General features: G+C 42.9%; 1 protein-coding gene across 1 annotated transcript in view; it reads left to right on the top strand.

Moving 5' to 3' along the window:
- HTRA1 (HtrA serine peptidase 1) overlaps window positions 1–15,827 on the top strand; it is a 46,608-nt gene continuing 30,781 nt past the window's right edge. The window contains exon 1 of the mRNA XM_050959020.1: window positions 1–769. Coding sequence (XP_050814977.1) covers window positions 292–769 — 478 coding nt within the window. The 5' untranslated portion in view covers window positions 1–291. The remainder of the gene's footprint in view (window positions 770–15,827) is intronic.

Below are 15,827 nucleotides of genomic sequence, written 5' to 3'. Positions count from 1 at the left end.
CTCGCCGCACGCCCCTGCGCTCCTGGCCGCTTCCCCGAGCCCAGCAGCTAGGTCCTGGCTTGTGCTTGGTGCCGCTCCGGTTGGCGGTGAGCTGTGCCCAGTCTCCTCCAAGCAGCGCTCGCCTGGGGCGGGACCCCTCTGCCCTTTGCACCGCGGCCCGGCTCTCTCTGCCGCTGCGGCTGCTGCAGAGCGGGGCTCGGGTTTCAGTGGCTTGGCAGCCCGGCGCTGCTGAGCATCTTGGGGGCTGCATCAGCCTCTGCTCCGGGCGGCTCTGGGTGTCCCCTGGCCAGGATGCTGCTGTGGCTGAGCTGGGCAGGCGGCTGCTGCCTGCTGCTGCTGCTCCCCGGCGGCGCGGCGGAGCCCGCCCGGCGCTACGACGAGCGGGCTGCCGGCTGCTCCGAGCGCTGCGACCGGGCGCGCTGCCCCGCCGTGCCCGCCGACTGCGCGGGCGGAGAGGCGCTGGACGCCTGCGGCTGCTGCCCGGTGTGCGCGGCCCAGGAGGGCGAGCCCTGCGGCGGGCCCGCCGGGGAGCCGCCCTGCGGAGAAGGGCTCCAGTGCCGGCTCCCGCCAGGCGCCGGAGTGGCGGCGATGGCCACGGTGAGGAAGCGAGCCAAAGCCGGGCTCTGCATCTGCACCAGCAGCGAGCCCGTGTGCGGCAGCGACGCCAGGACCTACGGCAATCTGTGCCAGCTGCGGGCGGCCAGCCGGCGCTCCGAGCGCCTGCAGCAGCCGCCGGTCATCGCCATCCAGCGGGGCGCCTGCGGCCAGGGTAAGAGCGGCCTGGGGGAAGCGAGGGCTGCGATTCTCTTGGCGCTAAGCAAAGCGAATCCAGTGGGCATTAGCCCTATTCCCCGGCTGATGGCCCTGCTGGTACAGGGCTGCCCAGAGGATTCAGGGGGGCTGGGGCAAAGCAATTTCAGGGGCCCCTGCCATAAAAAAAGTTGCAATCGAATAGAATATTATATTCTCGTGGGGGCCCATGTGAGGCAGCCACGCTATGATACCGAGCTCTGTAGTGTGACCCAGGCCTGAAATCAGCTCAGCTGACCACAAACGAATCTCATTGCCCTGCTCAGGACTGGGTCAGCAACTAAAGCAACCAGGTGCCAGCTCCTGCTCCTTTAAGTTTTATCATCTTGTTAGTGCCCCCATTAACAAGAGCTGGCTGTGTTACTGGTGATACCGTCATCGATATCAGTGATGACTGGGTAGGTGCCCAGTACATTGGTGCATGTAAAGGAGATAAACAAGACTCTGAATGTTCAAGTCTAAAGAGTTGGTCAAAGGTTCCAGAGCAAGCCCCTTCACTCATGAAAGGCCTTGTAGAGCTCGATTTTTAAGATCTCACCTGAAAGGCACACAGTGTTAATCCAGGGGTCTGTGGTAGTCTGATTTCCGGGAATCTGTATTTCAACCATTCAGTGGCCATTGAGCTGATACAGTGGACTGGTCCTAATGGAGACTTCAGACCTGGTTTTATAACAGGTGGCTGCTCAAGACAGCCTGCCTTTGAAGATGATGATACAGACTGTTTTTCACTTGTGTACTTCGGTAGGTTTTGTACCAAAATGAAAAGTAGCAAATAAACTATAGTTTTCAGCAGCTGAGAATTTAAAACAATTGTAAATAACATTCTTTACAATTTTGGGGTGAGGGGAAGAGGAGGTGCTTTGCTCTTGAAGTGGCTTCCTCTTTCAGTTGTAGTTTACATACCTGGGTGAGTGGGAGTGAAAAGGTTTTAGCTGTGGGTCCACCCATTCAATTAGTATAGAGGAGTTGGGAAATCTCTTGAGACAAGACTGAGATTTTCCCAGTTTATCTATTGTCATGGTCGTCATCATGCTGCAGGGAACCGTCAATATTGAGTAATAACTTTCATCTTGAAGTCTCCCTAAGTGCTTTATAAATTAGTATATAATTGTACCACTGAAATGCAGCTTCCTTGGTGGTAAAATATTGCATATATAATAAAATTAACTTCTTAGAAGAGGACCAGAGAAAAGGGTTGTCCTTGACTGATATTTGGCTTTCAAGTTTGGTCAGAAACTAGGGCAAGAATGCAATATTTTTAGTATGCAAAGTAACAGAGAAAATTGTTTTTATGTTCCACTTAAAATAAAATTAACCCCACATCCTTTAAAACTAGATAAAATAAATTTTATCTGAATGAAATTGTATTGCCTGAGGTAGATTCTGAGAAATACTGGTGTCAGAGAAAAACTCAGTTCTCGCTTTTTGTTTGGGTGCAGCAGTCAGATACTTCATTCTGTTTAGCAGCTACAACAGGGAGAGAGTGCACTAGGACATAGGGTCTCCCCTTCCTAGACAGGTCTCTCAATAGGTAAACAATTACAACAAGCATTTATACTTTTGTTATAGATAATAAGAAGCAACAGCTGCATTTTGTTTATACATAGGTCATCCTGATATCTTGTTTTTCTCACTTAAGTCTACATATTGTTTTTTGACCTTGTGTAGATAATACAACTTCTCACACAGTTCTTTTCCACTCGCCTCACACAATCCTTGCTTCTACAAGTCTCGCGTTATTAGGGTTACAGGTAGCCTAACTCTTGCTAAGAGAGACTGTCATGCATTAAGATCCCCTACAAATCCCTGTCAGTTCTTTCTGTACTTCCACACTGGTGAAGGGGTTTATAACTGGGTACTCTTTCATGAAGAGATGTCATGGAAAATGTAATAAATAATACTAAGTTGACAGCTTCTTTTGTAAACCAGGTATTTCTAAATGAATGAAATATGTCTGTGACAACAGAGCAAGCAGTGAGCTGCTTCCACCCATCTCATCAGATGTTTTATCTTGTTCTGTTTAGTAATAATACATTTAGGTGGAAGTGGGGAAAAATATAAACTTAAAAGTACAATAGGTCGACTTTCTAAATTCTCTTCAAAAGGAACACAGGGTCAGCGCAATACAAGTGACAGTGCACATAATAATGAAGAGGCATAATATTTTCTCCTTGCTATTGTTTATAAGTATTTATTGCTATGCTAGGTGAATCTGACAAGTTAGAGGAAGTGAATATGTATTTATAGTTTAATAAGGTTATTTTTCCCATAACAAAAATATCATGGGTTTTAAATTAGTTTGTTAGGTATAGTTAAATGTATTCCAAGGTAGAGTTGTGTAAATTTGAGCAGTTCATTGTTCATGTATACTGAAGTGACCTCTCTTCATATATAATATCAGGATAAGAAAAGGTAATAGCATTATGTTCTCCTATAAATGGGCCCTACCAAATTCACAGTCCATTTTGGTCAATTTCAGGGTCATAGGATTTTAAAAATAATAAATTTTATGATTTCAACTATTTAAACCTGAAATTTCACGGTGTTGTAATTGTAGGGGTCCTGACCCAAAACGTAGTGGGGGGGGGCAGGGGGTCACAAGATTGTAGGAGGGGTTGTGGTTCTGCTACTCTTGCTTCTGCTGGTGGCAGAGCTGCCTTCAGAGCTGGGCCGCTGGAGAGTGGCAGCTGCTGGCTGAGACCCCAGCTCTGAGGGCAGAACCCCGCCAGCAGCAGCGCAGAAGTAAGAGTGGCAGTACCATACCAGGCCACGCTTACTTCCGCGCTGCTGCCTTCAAAGCTGGGCAGCTAGAGAGTGGCGGCTGCTGACTGAGGGCCCAGCTCTGAAGGCAGCAGCGCAGAAGTAAGGATGGCATGATATGGTATTGCCACCCTTGCTTCTGCATTGCTACTGATGGGGCGTTGCTTTCAGAGCTGGGCGTCCGGCTAACAGCCACCACTCTCCAGCTGCCCAGTTCTGAAGGCAGTGCAAAGGTAAGGGTGGCAATACTGTGAACCCCCTAAAATAACATTGTGACCCCTCTGCAACTTCATTTTGAGTCAGGACCCCCAATTTGAGAAACGCTGATCTCCCCTGTGAAACCTCTCTTTTGTGTGCCTTTATTCTACACTATACCGATTTCACAGGGAAGACCAGATTTCATGGTCCGTGATGTGTTTTTCATAGCTGTGAATTTGGTAGGGTCTTACATATAAATAACAGTAAGAAATACATAGTAAAGTTACAGAACTGTATTTTACTCTTGTACATGAAATTGCCATACTGATTCAGACCTATAGTCCATGTAGTTCAGTTTCAAGTCTCTAACAGTGGCCATGACCAGATGCTTCAAAGGAAAATGCAGCATCTCTTCCAAACCCATCCTTAGGTAGGAGTGGGATAATCTGTCCTCCATTCCTCTGGAAGGTTTCATCTTAATCACTTACAGTTAGCAATTGTTAAACCCTGGATCATAAGGTTTTGTACCCATGCCAAACTACTCAGTGCTTTAGGGAGTTGTATACAAAAAATAGGATAAAATATATGGCTCAGTTTCTAAAATATTAGTCATGTTTAGTGATTCAGATGCTGTTCCCCTTGAGGTCAATCATTATGATAAAAACTTGCAGAAACTTTTCATCATCTGTCTTCACAGAAACATCTGCAACTGTTTGAATGTTTTACTCTTTCCTGTCCAGTAAAAGAATATCTGTGTGGCTCAGTACATGTATATTCCAGCTCTGAGTGAAAAACTTCTGTGGAATAGGTGTTGAGTTTCAAAAGTGAGTGATATAAATGCAGTGGTTATACAAATCTTACTTTAATGGTCCAGGAGCATCATATTTGATACACAAATGAGAAAGTGAGATCTAAGATTTGTACCTCTACATTTAAAAGCTATACTGTGTTCTAATAGAATACAGTATAGCTTTTAAATATCACAACCAGTTAACATCAGCAAACACTCAAAGCTTTCATTTCCTCAGTAGACTATAAGCCTTTGATTTTAGATCTCAGTTCATGAATACAATATTGTTGTCTCATGGTCTTTTTGCCGAACGGTCACAGATTCTGGGCTGTGTTTGAGCAGTAGAGAAATAAAACTCTGCTGTTGGTTATGCAGATAAAGCATAAGCCTGAATTGACTCATTCAATTCATAGTCTTACATTTTCAGTAGAAAACCTAAAAAGTTAATTTTTAGGTTAAATTTTCAACAAAAAAAAAAAAGAAATATCCAGAAATGATCATCATTCTGCTCCTGTAGCACCTCTCATTAGTGCTTTTTTTGATGTCTATCAATGAGAACAAAAGGGAGGTGCTGGAAAAGCAGACCAGTTGTGTGACATCTCATCCCTGGTACAGAGCACATGTTGTTGCAAGCAAAAATGTTTCAAATGTAAAAAATCCCAAAACAGGGAATAGGCAGGCTAGGAGGGAGGGAGGCTTCTAGTGATATCTGATAAAGCAAGCATTGCCTACTACATGACTTGTAAAACTTTAGCTGTGGCTTTGTTTTTGTTTTTCAATCCCATTTCTAACAAGGAGGCTTTTTTATTCATAACCAATGAAGTTGGGTTTCCTGACTATAAAATTGTGGGAGGGAGAAATCCTATAACAGTCTTTTATTTCAGAGTAGCAGTCCAGTTAGTCTGTATCCACAAAAAGAACAGGAGTACTTGTCGCATTTTAGAGACTAACAAATTTATTTGAGCATAAGCTTTCACGGGCTAAACCCCACTTCGTTGGATGCATGTCTTTTATTTGCAGAATAAATTTACTAAATACATCTTGAATTGCATAAGGAAACAGAGCAGTAGGTGTGTAAAAGTTTCCTTCAAATTCAGAAAATACAAAAACATTTTACATAATATTGGGTCATTTTGACAACTGATAAAAAACAATCCGTAGTGCAAACAGTCAAGTACTATGTTCAAAATCCCCTTTTTCTTTAAGTCATCTGAAGATATGCAGCTGCTGACCATACAGAACAACTTCTCCACCAGTTATTTCCTGGGAAAGCATGTAGGAGATTCTATCCCATCTTTAGTTTTGTGGGATAGGAAATTACTACCTCTGTCTTGTTCTCCATGAAAGGTCCTCAGATCAGAAAACCTGCTCACCTCTTGGTCTCGGTACTGGACCAGCATCAGGAAAAAATGAAATGTACTTAATTTTGTACCTCTTATCTTTTGGCTGTTGTAAATATTCTTTACTTATCTCAGGAGTCCTATCACAATGCTGCATAACTTGTATCTGTACTAGCCTTTCTCTGGGTTCTGATTGTCTATTTCATACACAGAGGTTCAGTCATGATGGCCTTTTTTTTTTTAATATGGCAGGCAGAGGACCCCAAGGATCCAAACATTATGATAATACATCTTATTCTTTAGCTATCACCTATTCAGGACTTAAACTTACGCATCACACATTTTGCTCATTGTTTAATCTATCACCGTCTATGCTGAACGTTTGCGTTGGTTGTCTACCTGGTTGCTGATGTGGGATATATATTTCTCCTCAAGAAATCAAACATTCAAATACATTTTATTTAACTGTAGGGCTGTGTGTGTGTGAGTGTTGTGTTCTCTACAGAGAATGCAAAAGTGGAAATTTGAGTCATAGGTGAAAGGTTGCAGAAGGCCAAGTAAGTCTGGAACGCTTTCTTGTGCTTCCTTATCGCCTCTCTTCCCCGGGCCTTCAGTTACAAATGGTGTGAACTCTAGGGAAGAGGCAGTTCACTTCAGGGTCTCTCTCAAGTACTGGGACCCTGCCTAAGGATGCAGGGTCATTCTGCGCAACTTGTCCTGGAAGCCAGATGAACTTGGGAGAGTGAGAATTGAGAGCTTCTTAAAGACAGAAGGAACTAGGAGCCAGGACCTGCACGGAGAAGTCCTAGGAACAACGAAGTGAAATTACCATTACATGAAACCCAAGGAAGGTGGTAACTTTGAATCAGATGAGATGGACCAGCTGAGCAAAGTTACGTGCAGGGTGCTGCATTGCACATATAAACAGGCTATTTGATGTTTTTCATATACAAGCACCTCCTCATCTCTCACCCTCCCCCCCCCAAAAATGCAGCTACAGAATTTTAATTTGTGAATTGCATGCCATTTTCATCCCAGTATATTGCAAACTACTTAAACAAAACAGAAGAAATTCTCCATCTTTGGAAAAGCATGAGAACTATCAGCCTAGAGAGTTCAGAAACTATCAAAACGAAGTATCAGTACACTTATACCCTGATATAACGTGGACCTTGGGAGCCAAAAAAATCTTACTGCTTTATAGGTGAAACCGCGTTATATCGGGGTCGCAGTGGGGTAGCTGTGGCTGGGCTCTGACAGTGATTTAAACGGCCCTGGGCTTCCTGTATGGCCAGAGCTCCGAGCCCTTTAAAGTGCTGCCTGAGCCCCGAGGTAGCGGGGGCAGGGCTCCAGCAGTGATTTAAAGAGCCCCAGGCTCCGGCCACTGCGGGGAGCCCTGAGCCCTTTAAATCTCTGCCCGAGCCCCGCTGCAAGATATAATAGAGTAAAACAGCCCCGCCCCCCCGAGCACTGCTTTACCGCGATATATCCGAATTCATGTTATATCCGGTCGCGTTATATCGGGGTAGAGGTGTACTTGGTATCTAGATACTGCAGTGAGGAGGGCATTAGAAATATCTAAGGCAGATCTCCCCGAGTTACTAGGAAATAAACTTTCTGTTGCTCCTTCTTTCACAAAGATATGTTTCAGTGGCTCTAACTTCCTCCTCGTCCTGGCCTTGTCCTGCAGGTCAAAGGGAAGAAAATCCTAGACCTTTGCAAATAACTTCCTAAATATCATTTTTCTTTTTGCTGTTGTTTCTCCCATTATACAGTTATGGGCATTCTTAGGGACAAGGCACAAGGCTGACAGCATCTCACAAAATTTTGTATCCTTGCGTGACATTCTTATGAGGGTATAGCATAAAGTTTGGACAAATTAGGATAGTTTTTAACATTTGCATCTAGTAAGAAGGATAGAAACTTTCTTGTGAATGTTGTATAATATTAACCCTTTTCTAACAGCCCTTCTTCTGTGATGTTAGGACTCCACCTTCTATTCTATGTAGGTTCTTATACTGCCCTCATCACTGTAGGATATGAGTGCCTTTCAATAGTGCATTACGCAGTGTGACTAACAATATCACATGTGGTTCCTCCATTCTCTCATTCCGTTCCCAGGGGCAGGATTGTGTGTGCAGTGCAAGGTTATGTTTTGGTGGGGTTTTGTTTTGTATCATTTAAAAATGTATAATCTGCCCTATGTTTATATGGGAGAAGGCAGATTGAAGACCCATGCCTTACACTGAGAGCAGAAGGTAGTGAGGTTTGGGATGTTCCTTAGTTTTTCTGGGAATTTGTCTCAGACCAGACCCTGAGAAAGCTCTGTGCCCTGCACAGCCCAGCTTTATGTGTTACTGAATTTTATAACCTCCAGTCAGCACATCTTCCTTTCATAGTTTCAGAAATGGAAGAAGTTTATTAATCGCTAAATCTGACTAATTTGATATTTTGAAATGCACTATATAGACATACATCTTGTCCAAATAACACACTATAATTATCTGGCAGAATGATTTAAATGGAAGGTCAGTAACCATTTGTCATTAATTCTGAGTACTTTGAAAACAACAGAGAAATGAGAACTATGTAGCAAATGATGGGAAAGAACAGTAAATGGAACTACTTAAATTCTTTAGCTTATAGGACTGAAGTGGCTGGAATGGTTTTGGCAGTGGAAAGTACTGCAGAAATGAATAGTCAGAGCAGGAAGAGAAACTCAACTGAGAAATCTGGGAAGGTCAAGAACTCAGCCAGATATTTATCAAGGGGAAAGCTGATATTGTTTGTTGTGAACTGAGCTTTCAGCTGTTTTCCTGAAGATAATAATAGATATGTTTAGCATTCTGGAGAAATTTTAAGAGAACTCCATAGGTTACTTAGTACACACTAAATCCACAAAAATGATCTATGTTAGGCTGGGGGTTTGAATACAATGTGTGCACAAAATAGAGCTTTACAGCCAAGAGAATAATTGACATAGCTTTCTTCTCCTCCTCTCCTCCCATTGTGGCTACATCTTACTCTATCTAAGTGGCCTGAATTTCATTTTTCTTCTCTCTCCCTCTTGACTGGGTCTTTCTTACCTCAGTAGGGAGTTGTTTTGTGTAGTGGAAATACAACAACAAAATATTTCCTGAAGAACAGAAGGCATTCCCAAACTCTGGCTATTGAAATGTCTCTGAAGCCAGGTATTCAGATTAGGAGAGAGGGAGCTGTGTGAAGTGGATTGTCTGAAGTAGCTCACCTTTACCCCCCTTCCCAATCTAATCCTTCCTTCTTGGGAGGCAGCAGTAGTTTTGGAGATAATGTAGGCTTTCCTAATCAGCAAATGAAGCTTTGGAGGGTTGGACTTAATCCTTTCATCCCCCTTGATTTGAAATTTAAGAGCACCTTACAGGAATATATAAAAACCAAGAGTAAGCAGCAAGAACTTGAAAAAGTGGAATTTGAATGTGGTGGGGCATGTTATAGTCTCACTGTTCATGGAAAATCTTGTGCTGTCCAAGAAATTGGAGACCTTGGAAAATTTTTGCAAATAAGAGCCTGTGTGTGCTTGGAGGGTAATGTTGGAAATAGAAGCTGTGAATGGCATGCAAAATCTCTTTGAAATTTTGTTGAAATAAAGTTTGAGCCCCTCTTTCCTCCCACTTCTCCGCAAACTGATAGGGCCTCTGGGATCTCAGGCCTGCCTGGGTGGTAATACAAGTACACAAGGGGGTATACAGTTGGGTTCAGTCAGAAAGTGAATGCATTGCACTATCGTAGTGATTTGGTGTCAGAATGTGGGAAAAGAAAGGAGGGTTCTTTATGGGGTTGCAGGTGCATGTGTTTCCTGTCTTTGCTCATGTGTCTTAATTTAGGAAAAGAACTTTAACTTCTTCAAAAAAATCTGACTTTTCTGTACTGGAGAAGCACTACAGTGAATTGCCTTGATTTACAGCATCTGATCATATAATCTACAGATTAAAAAAACCAAAATAAATAGCGTAGTTCATTACTGCTGTAGTTTTTGGAATCCATGAAGTGAGAAGATTTTTGTGCCTGATAGCTACAGTCTCGCAAACAGTGAAGATGAATTAGGCAGTCAGACATGCTAGGCTTTGCATTTCTGGATTATTCTAGCACACCTTGGCTGGTGGTAAAAGGCACAAGGCTGAAGGCCAACTGACACTCTTAAACTGCTTGGATTGTGTAATGCCTTATGAATGCTCTGCCAAGGACGTGTTCTATTTCTGGGAGAAGTCATTTATAAAGGAAAATTAATTGAATAAATACCTATAAATAAAAATACGCAGTGTTGTTGGAGCCACAGAGCTCTGGAGAAGAAGAGCTATATGAAAGCTCGAAAGTTTGTCTCTCTCACCAGTGAAGTTGGCCCACTGAAAGATATTACTTCACCCACCTTGTCTCTAGAAATAAAATGAAATAGGAAAGTCAGACCTCTGAACGTACACCTCAATCCTCTAAAACAGTTGTCTCCAACATGTATATGCCCAGGATCGCTTTTTGAATCTAAGGGCAACCCAGGATCTACCCTTCCCTGACTTGCTCATTCCATCCCCCTCTCCCTCACCCTCACTTACTTTCACTAGGATGTGGCAGGGGTTTGGGGTTCGGGAGAGGGTACAGGATCTGGGCTAGGGCTGAGGGGTTTGCAGGGTGAGAGGGGCCTCTAAGCTGAGCCTGGGGCAGGGGGTTGAGGGGTAAAAGCTCTAGGAGGGAGTTTGGGTGCAGGAAGGGCTCCAGGCTGGGACAGAGTGTTGGGGTGCAGGAGGGGATACAGGGTGCTGGCTCTGGGAGGAGGGTCCAGGCCAGGGCAGTGTTGGGGTGCAAGAGGGGGCATAGTATGCTGGCTCTTGGGGTTCTGGGCTGGGGCAGAGTGTTGGGGTGCAGGAGGGGGGACAGGGTGCTGGCTCTGGGAGGGGGGTCAGGGCTGGGGCTTGGAGTGCTGGAGGAGTTCATGGTGCAGGAGGGGGTTTAGGGTGTTGGCTCTGGGGCGGGGCCTCAGGAATGAGGGTTGGGGTGCAGCCTCCCGCCGGGCAGCACTTACCTCCGGCAGCTCCCAGTCAGTGATGGGCACAGTGAAGCTAGGGCGTGCTCCCTGCCTACCCTGGACCCACACTGCTCCTGGAAGGGGCCATTGCACCCCTAGGTGGGGGGGGGAGTGAGGGGGCATCTGGCTCCACATGCTGCCCCTCTCTGCAAGCACTGCCACACAGCTCTCCCGGCCAATGGGAGCTGCAGGGGTGATACTTGCAGGCAGGAGCAGCGCACAGAGGGAGACCCGTGCCTCCTATCCCTGGGGCTGCGCTGGTTGCTTCTGAGAGAGGCGTGGGGCTGGGTTAGGCATAGAGTTTGTCTTAGCAGCAGCCACACTGTGCTGCTGGAGATTGCAATTGTCTGGTTGGTGACCACTGCTCTAAAACATGAAGCCTGTGTTTAACTTTACCACAAATAGTCCCACGAACGGGTATGGTAGTCCCATTAATAAAAGTACTTATACCCATTCATGGACTATTTGTGATAAGGTTAAGCACATGTTTAGTATACTTATTTCTTATTTTTTTTAACAGACCGCTTATAATTGTACTTAATTGGTCTCACTTCATGCTGTATTTTCATCTTTTCAAAGTTCAGGTGTGATCTCTGAAAATATATTCTTTGTATTACCAGAGTTTGAAATCCAGTTCTATGGACTTGCATATCTTACCAGAAACATGAATGTTACCAAGTTTAGGAATGGTTTACATGGTAGTTGGAATTAGTAAATATACTTTAATTTTTAAGGCATCCATGCTTAATGCCTTACTTACTTGGATATTTTTGTTTTTAAAGGAATGAGTAAATCATTTTCCAGAGTAGAACATAAGTTTTTTAAATTTCTGTAAAATGGGTTTAGATGTACAAGCTTTTCTGTACACCTTACTTCTTTCAGTTTGATGTCTATCCCTGATCTTTTTATTGCAATAAATGCACCTATCACTTGCTGATTTCCTGGGGTTTAGTAATTCGAGGTGGGTAAAAAAGAGACTATTTCAGTTTGAAAATAACATGGGGAAAGAATGAATGTGGGCCCTAAAGGAAGTAAAGTAGCATAGACTTATGGATGAAAAGTGCTATATAAGAATAGAATAAAAATATATTGTGGCTGTTACACAATAGCTATAAAATCTTCAGCTAAGACTACAGTCCTATCTTCTTCTGTGATATAAAGCTTTTTAGCATAGTAATTTATATGAGCGTCTTTAACTTCTGCCATTAGAGGAAGCTATTCAAAAGTTGAGTTTGTGTTTTTCCCCTGCTTTCTTGCCCTTGATAGCCAAATATTCCTAGAAAATGGAAAAAAAAGTAGTCTCCCCAAAATAGGGCCATCTGTTAAATATTAAAAGCAAAAGTCTCATGCCTTCAGAACGTGACCTTAATTTTTTTTAAATAGATAAAAGAGATCTTCTGAATAACACTTTTGTTGTTTACATTTGGAATAGATAAACTTGCCATGTGATTGTTACCTAATGCCATTTAAATGGGCTTTGTATTCATTCTCTCTATGGGGAGTATGGAACTGGGAAGGAGAATAGGATGTTGACCCGAACTGGAAGCTTTAAAGGCTGTAAACTGGGCAGGGTGGAAAAGAGAGAAGGCAGAATGATTGCTGACTCATCCATCGTGTTTTCAGAATTCTCCAGAAAAGAAAATAACACGTCTGCTTTGAATCCTGTCGGCTGAAGTGCTCATTGCTTCTGTCTGCAGGATCTATTGCAGATCCTTTCCCACATCTACCAGAAGTACATGTCTTAGTGTTTCTATTTCAGGCAGGTTTTCCTCAGTGACATTTCCCAGTTCAATATGCTTCACCCTTGTCCTGAATATCTTTCTTCTACCTGTTTAGCTTTTTCCTAGCTCTGGTCCAAATGTTGCATCTGAACAGAACTTTCTGGGAGTACATAAGGCCGGGGAGTAGGACAACCGTTGGACAGTGAAGCTCCATTTCTGTTGTTTTTTCCACTGTGGAAGTCCAGCTCTCCCCCTCACCACTTACATTTACAATGAGGGTCTTTCACTTCTGATTTATTTTAGTTGTTCGTCACTGTGCTCTTCAGTTTCTTTCCATTTAATCATCCCACTGTGTCTTCCTCATTCATTTGAAAATCAATTGGTTTGACGTGGATGTTTCCGGTGATGTAACTTTTAGATTGTTTTGATGGCTTACTAATGCTGCACAGTTTAAAGAAGAATTTCTGGAGGCTTTGAGCGTTTATATAGCAACTTCATCTGAGGTTCTCCAAGCATTAGTTAAGTCTGAGCATACTTCATTTAAAGATGAATGACACTTCCATGATTGCACAGTGAGTCAACAGCATAGCTGAGAAGTCCTGAATCCCAGCCATAACCACGAGACACGCTTCCTTCAGCAAAAAAAAGTTCCATTTGATGTTTATCTAGCAATCCCAATGTTAATTTTCAGCAAGTCATAATAAGGATATTTCCCTGATTCATACACCACTAACTGTAGCTTTCATATTAGTGGTGGGAAGATCTCCTGCTTAAAATACATCATTAAAATCCTAGCCAAATAAGGAATACACTATAATACTCCATAAGAGAGCCATAAGCAATTTATCCCAGGGTGGACATTTATCACTTCTATTCAGTGATAAGGAGATACAGTGTTTTCATGGGGTGAGTGTCAGTAGTCGGCATGTGTCCACAGAGGTCTAGTTCGTCCTCACTAAGAACCTAGAGTAATTCGTGGAACTGAAATAACGAATTCTTCAAAGACTTCTGTGGTGGATAATTAATTTCTCTAAAGATATTTGCACATTTTGACTCCAATTTTATAAATATGCAAGAGCATTGCCAATGTTACATTGTTTATATCAGTGCTTCTCAAAGTCGGGCTGCCCTTTGTACAGGGAAAGCCCCTGGCGGTCCAGACAGGTTTGTTTACCTGTCGTGTCTGCAGGTTCGACCGATCGTGGCTCCCATTGGTCGCGGTTCGCTGTTCCAGGCCAATGGGGGCTGTGGGAAGGGCGGCCAGCACATCCCTCAGCCCGCGCTGCTTCCTGCAGCCCCCATTGGCCTGCAGCGGCAAACCGCAGCCAGTGGGAGCCATGATTGGCCGAACCTGCAGACGCGACAGGTAAACAAACCGGCCTGGACTGCCAGGGGCTTTCCCTGAACAAGTGGTGGCCCAACTTTGAGAAGCACCGGTTTACATAACATGATTATTAGTTAATGTCTAGTGCCTATGCTTGTTCCTTAATAATTTTGTCTTCAAAGCACTACTCCTTTTTAGACCCCTTTGAGGTGGGTAAACTTTACTATCCATGTTATAGTTTGAGGAACAGGAAGAACTGAAGTACAGAGTGGTAAAGTGAGCTATCCAGCACCCCAAAGCAAGTCTGTGGTAGAATTCATGTTAGAACTTCCTGCCTGCCCAACCCTCAACTCATCCTTTCAGTCCATACTTCCTCCAGTCAGAAGCTGTGGAAGCTATTGAGTTCTATAGCCTTTGGTATAGATTCCTGTGTTTGTTTAACCATGAAACAATGAAACAGACTACAGTTAGATACCAGTGTTTTTTATCCACAAGGGAAGCAAGAGTTTTGAGGCTTACATTCATAGGAGCATGATCAGGCCATGTGACAGATTACTGGGAGCTAGCCAAGAAAGAATTGATCCTCATGTAAATATTATGAAGATGAGAATACAGTGCATGCACTCTGCTGAAGATTGTGTTGACACCAAACAAGAAGCTTTACTTTAAAACCTCCACTAATCCTGTAGAGTTTCTAGCTTCAGGAAATATTTAATTAAGTGAATACTAGATTTTGCTCAATTTATTATTAACTTAAATAGGACATGTGAAACATCTCCATGGTACTTTCTGTCATGTAAGTATATTCTTTGTTAGCTATACACACCACATAATATCCCTATTTCCTCCTAAGCAATTGTCGGTGAAATCTCTTTAGGTTATCCTCTCTAGTTTATCACAATAATGCTGGCAGTATTGACAGACGACCATCTCAAAACCCCTTCCTGTGATTTTTGTTTATGCTGTTGGATCAGTGGGTTGTCTTTACAACATGTAAATTGCTGCTCCTTGTTTTCTTAAAACTGTCCTTGCGTTTTCCTTTATAGTGGATTACACAATTTATCCTTCAATAGTACGTGGAATATTGTGGTTTACAGTTCGATGTAATTTTAAAGATAAAATGGAAGAGATGGGGAGAAAAATTTCAACTATCATTTTCTCTTTACTTTTCCAGTGGAGCAGTAAGTACCTTTCACTGTGAGATAAATAAATATGCTGTTTGTAAAAAATAACCCCCCCCCCAAAAAAAAAAAAAAAAAAAACAAAAACAAAAACCCAAACCACCACCAACAAAAACCTACAGTTACAGAGCTTTAAAATACAGCTGGCCTGGATGAGTAGATGTTTTAGACCACAACTCATTGTTCAATGGAATTTTCCCCACAGAGCTGGAAATCACCTACAGGGTGGATAACATTTTAAGGTTCTGTGGCACCGAATAGAGCAATCATCCTTATTCAAACAAAGCACATAATTGTGTGCTCAGGTCCTATTGACTTCATTTATGCTGGGAGTATTGTGACAGTTGGGTTTAAGTATGTGTCTTAAATTAAAAATGTGTTTTAACTACTTTGTTGAATTGAGGCCTGTAACCATAGTGTGTATGTAATATTAAACAAGTAGCAGGTAAATGAAGTAATGTCGATTGGCAGCAAGTTGATTTGCTTGTGCAATATTGATACTGTTTGTAGCTTATCAGTAGATACTGTAGCAGGATGCGGTGGGTGTAAGCTTTTATTCTTTATATGGTGCAAGGACCTCCTGGAAAGAATTTTGATAACTATAGAGTTAACAAGGAAAAACAGATTAATCCTTGGATATGAGCCTT

The sequence above is a fragment of the Gopherus flavomarginatus genome, chromosome 6 (assembly GCF_025201925.1).
Source record: "Gopherus flavomarginatus isolate rGopFla2 chromosome 6, rGopFla2.mat.asm, whole genome shotgun sequence".
NCBI lineage: Eukaryota > Metazoa > Chordata > Testudines > Testudinidae > Gopherus > Gopherus flavomarginatus.
Note: the sequence above shows the minus strand (reverse complement) of the source record. Positions and strands in the feature narration are given on the sequence as shown.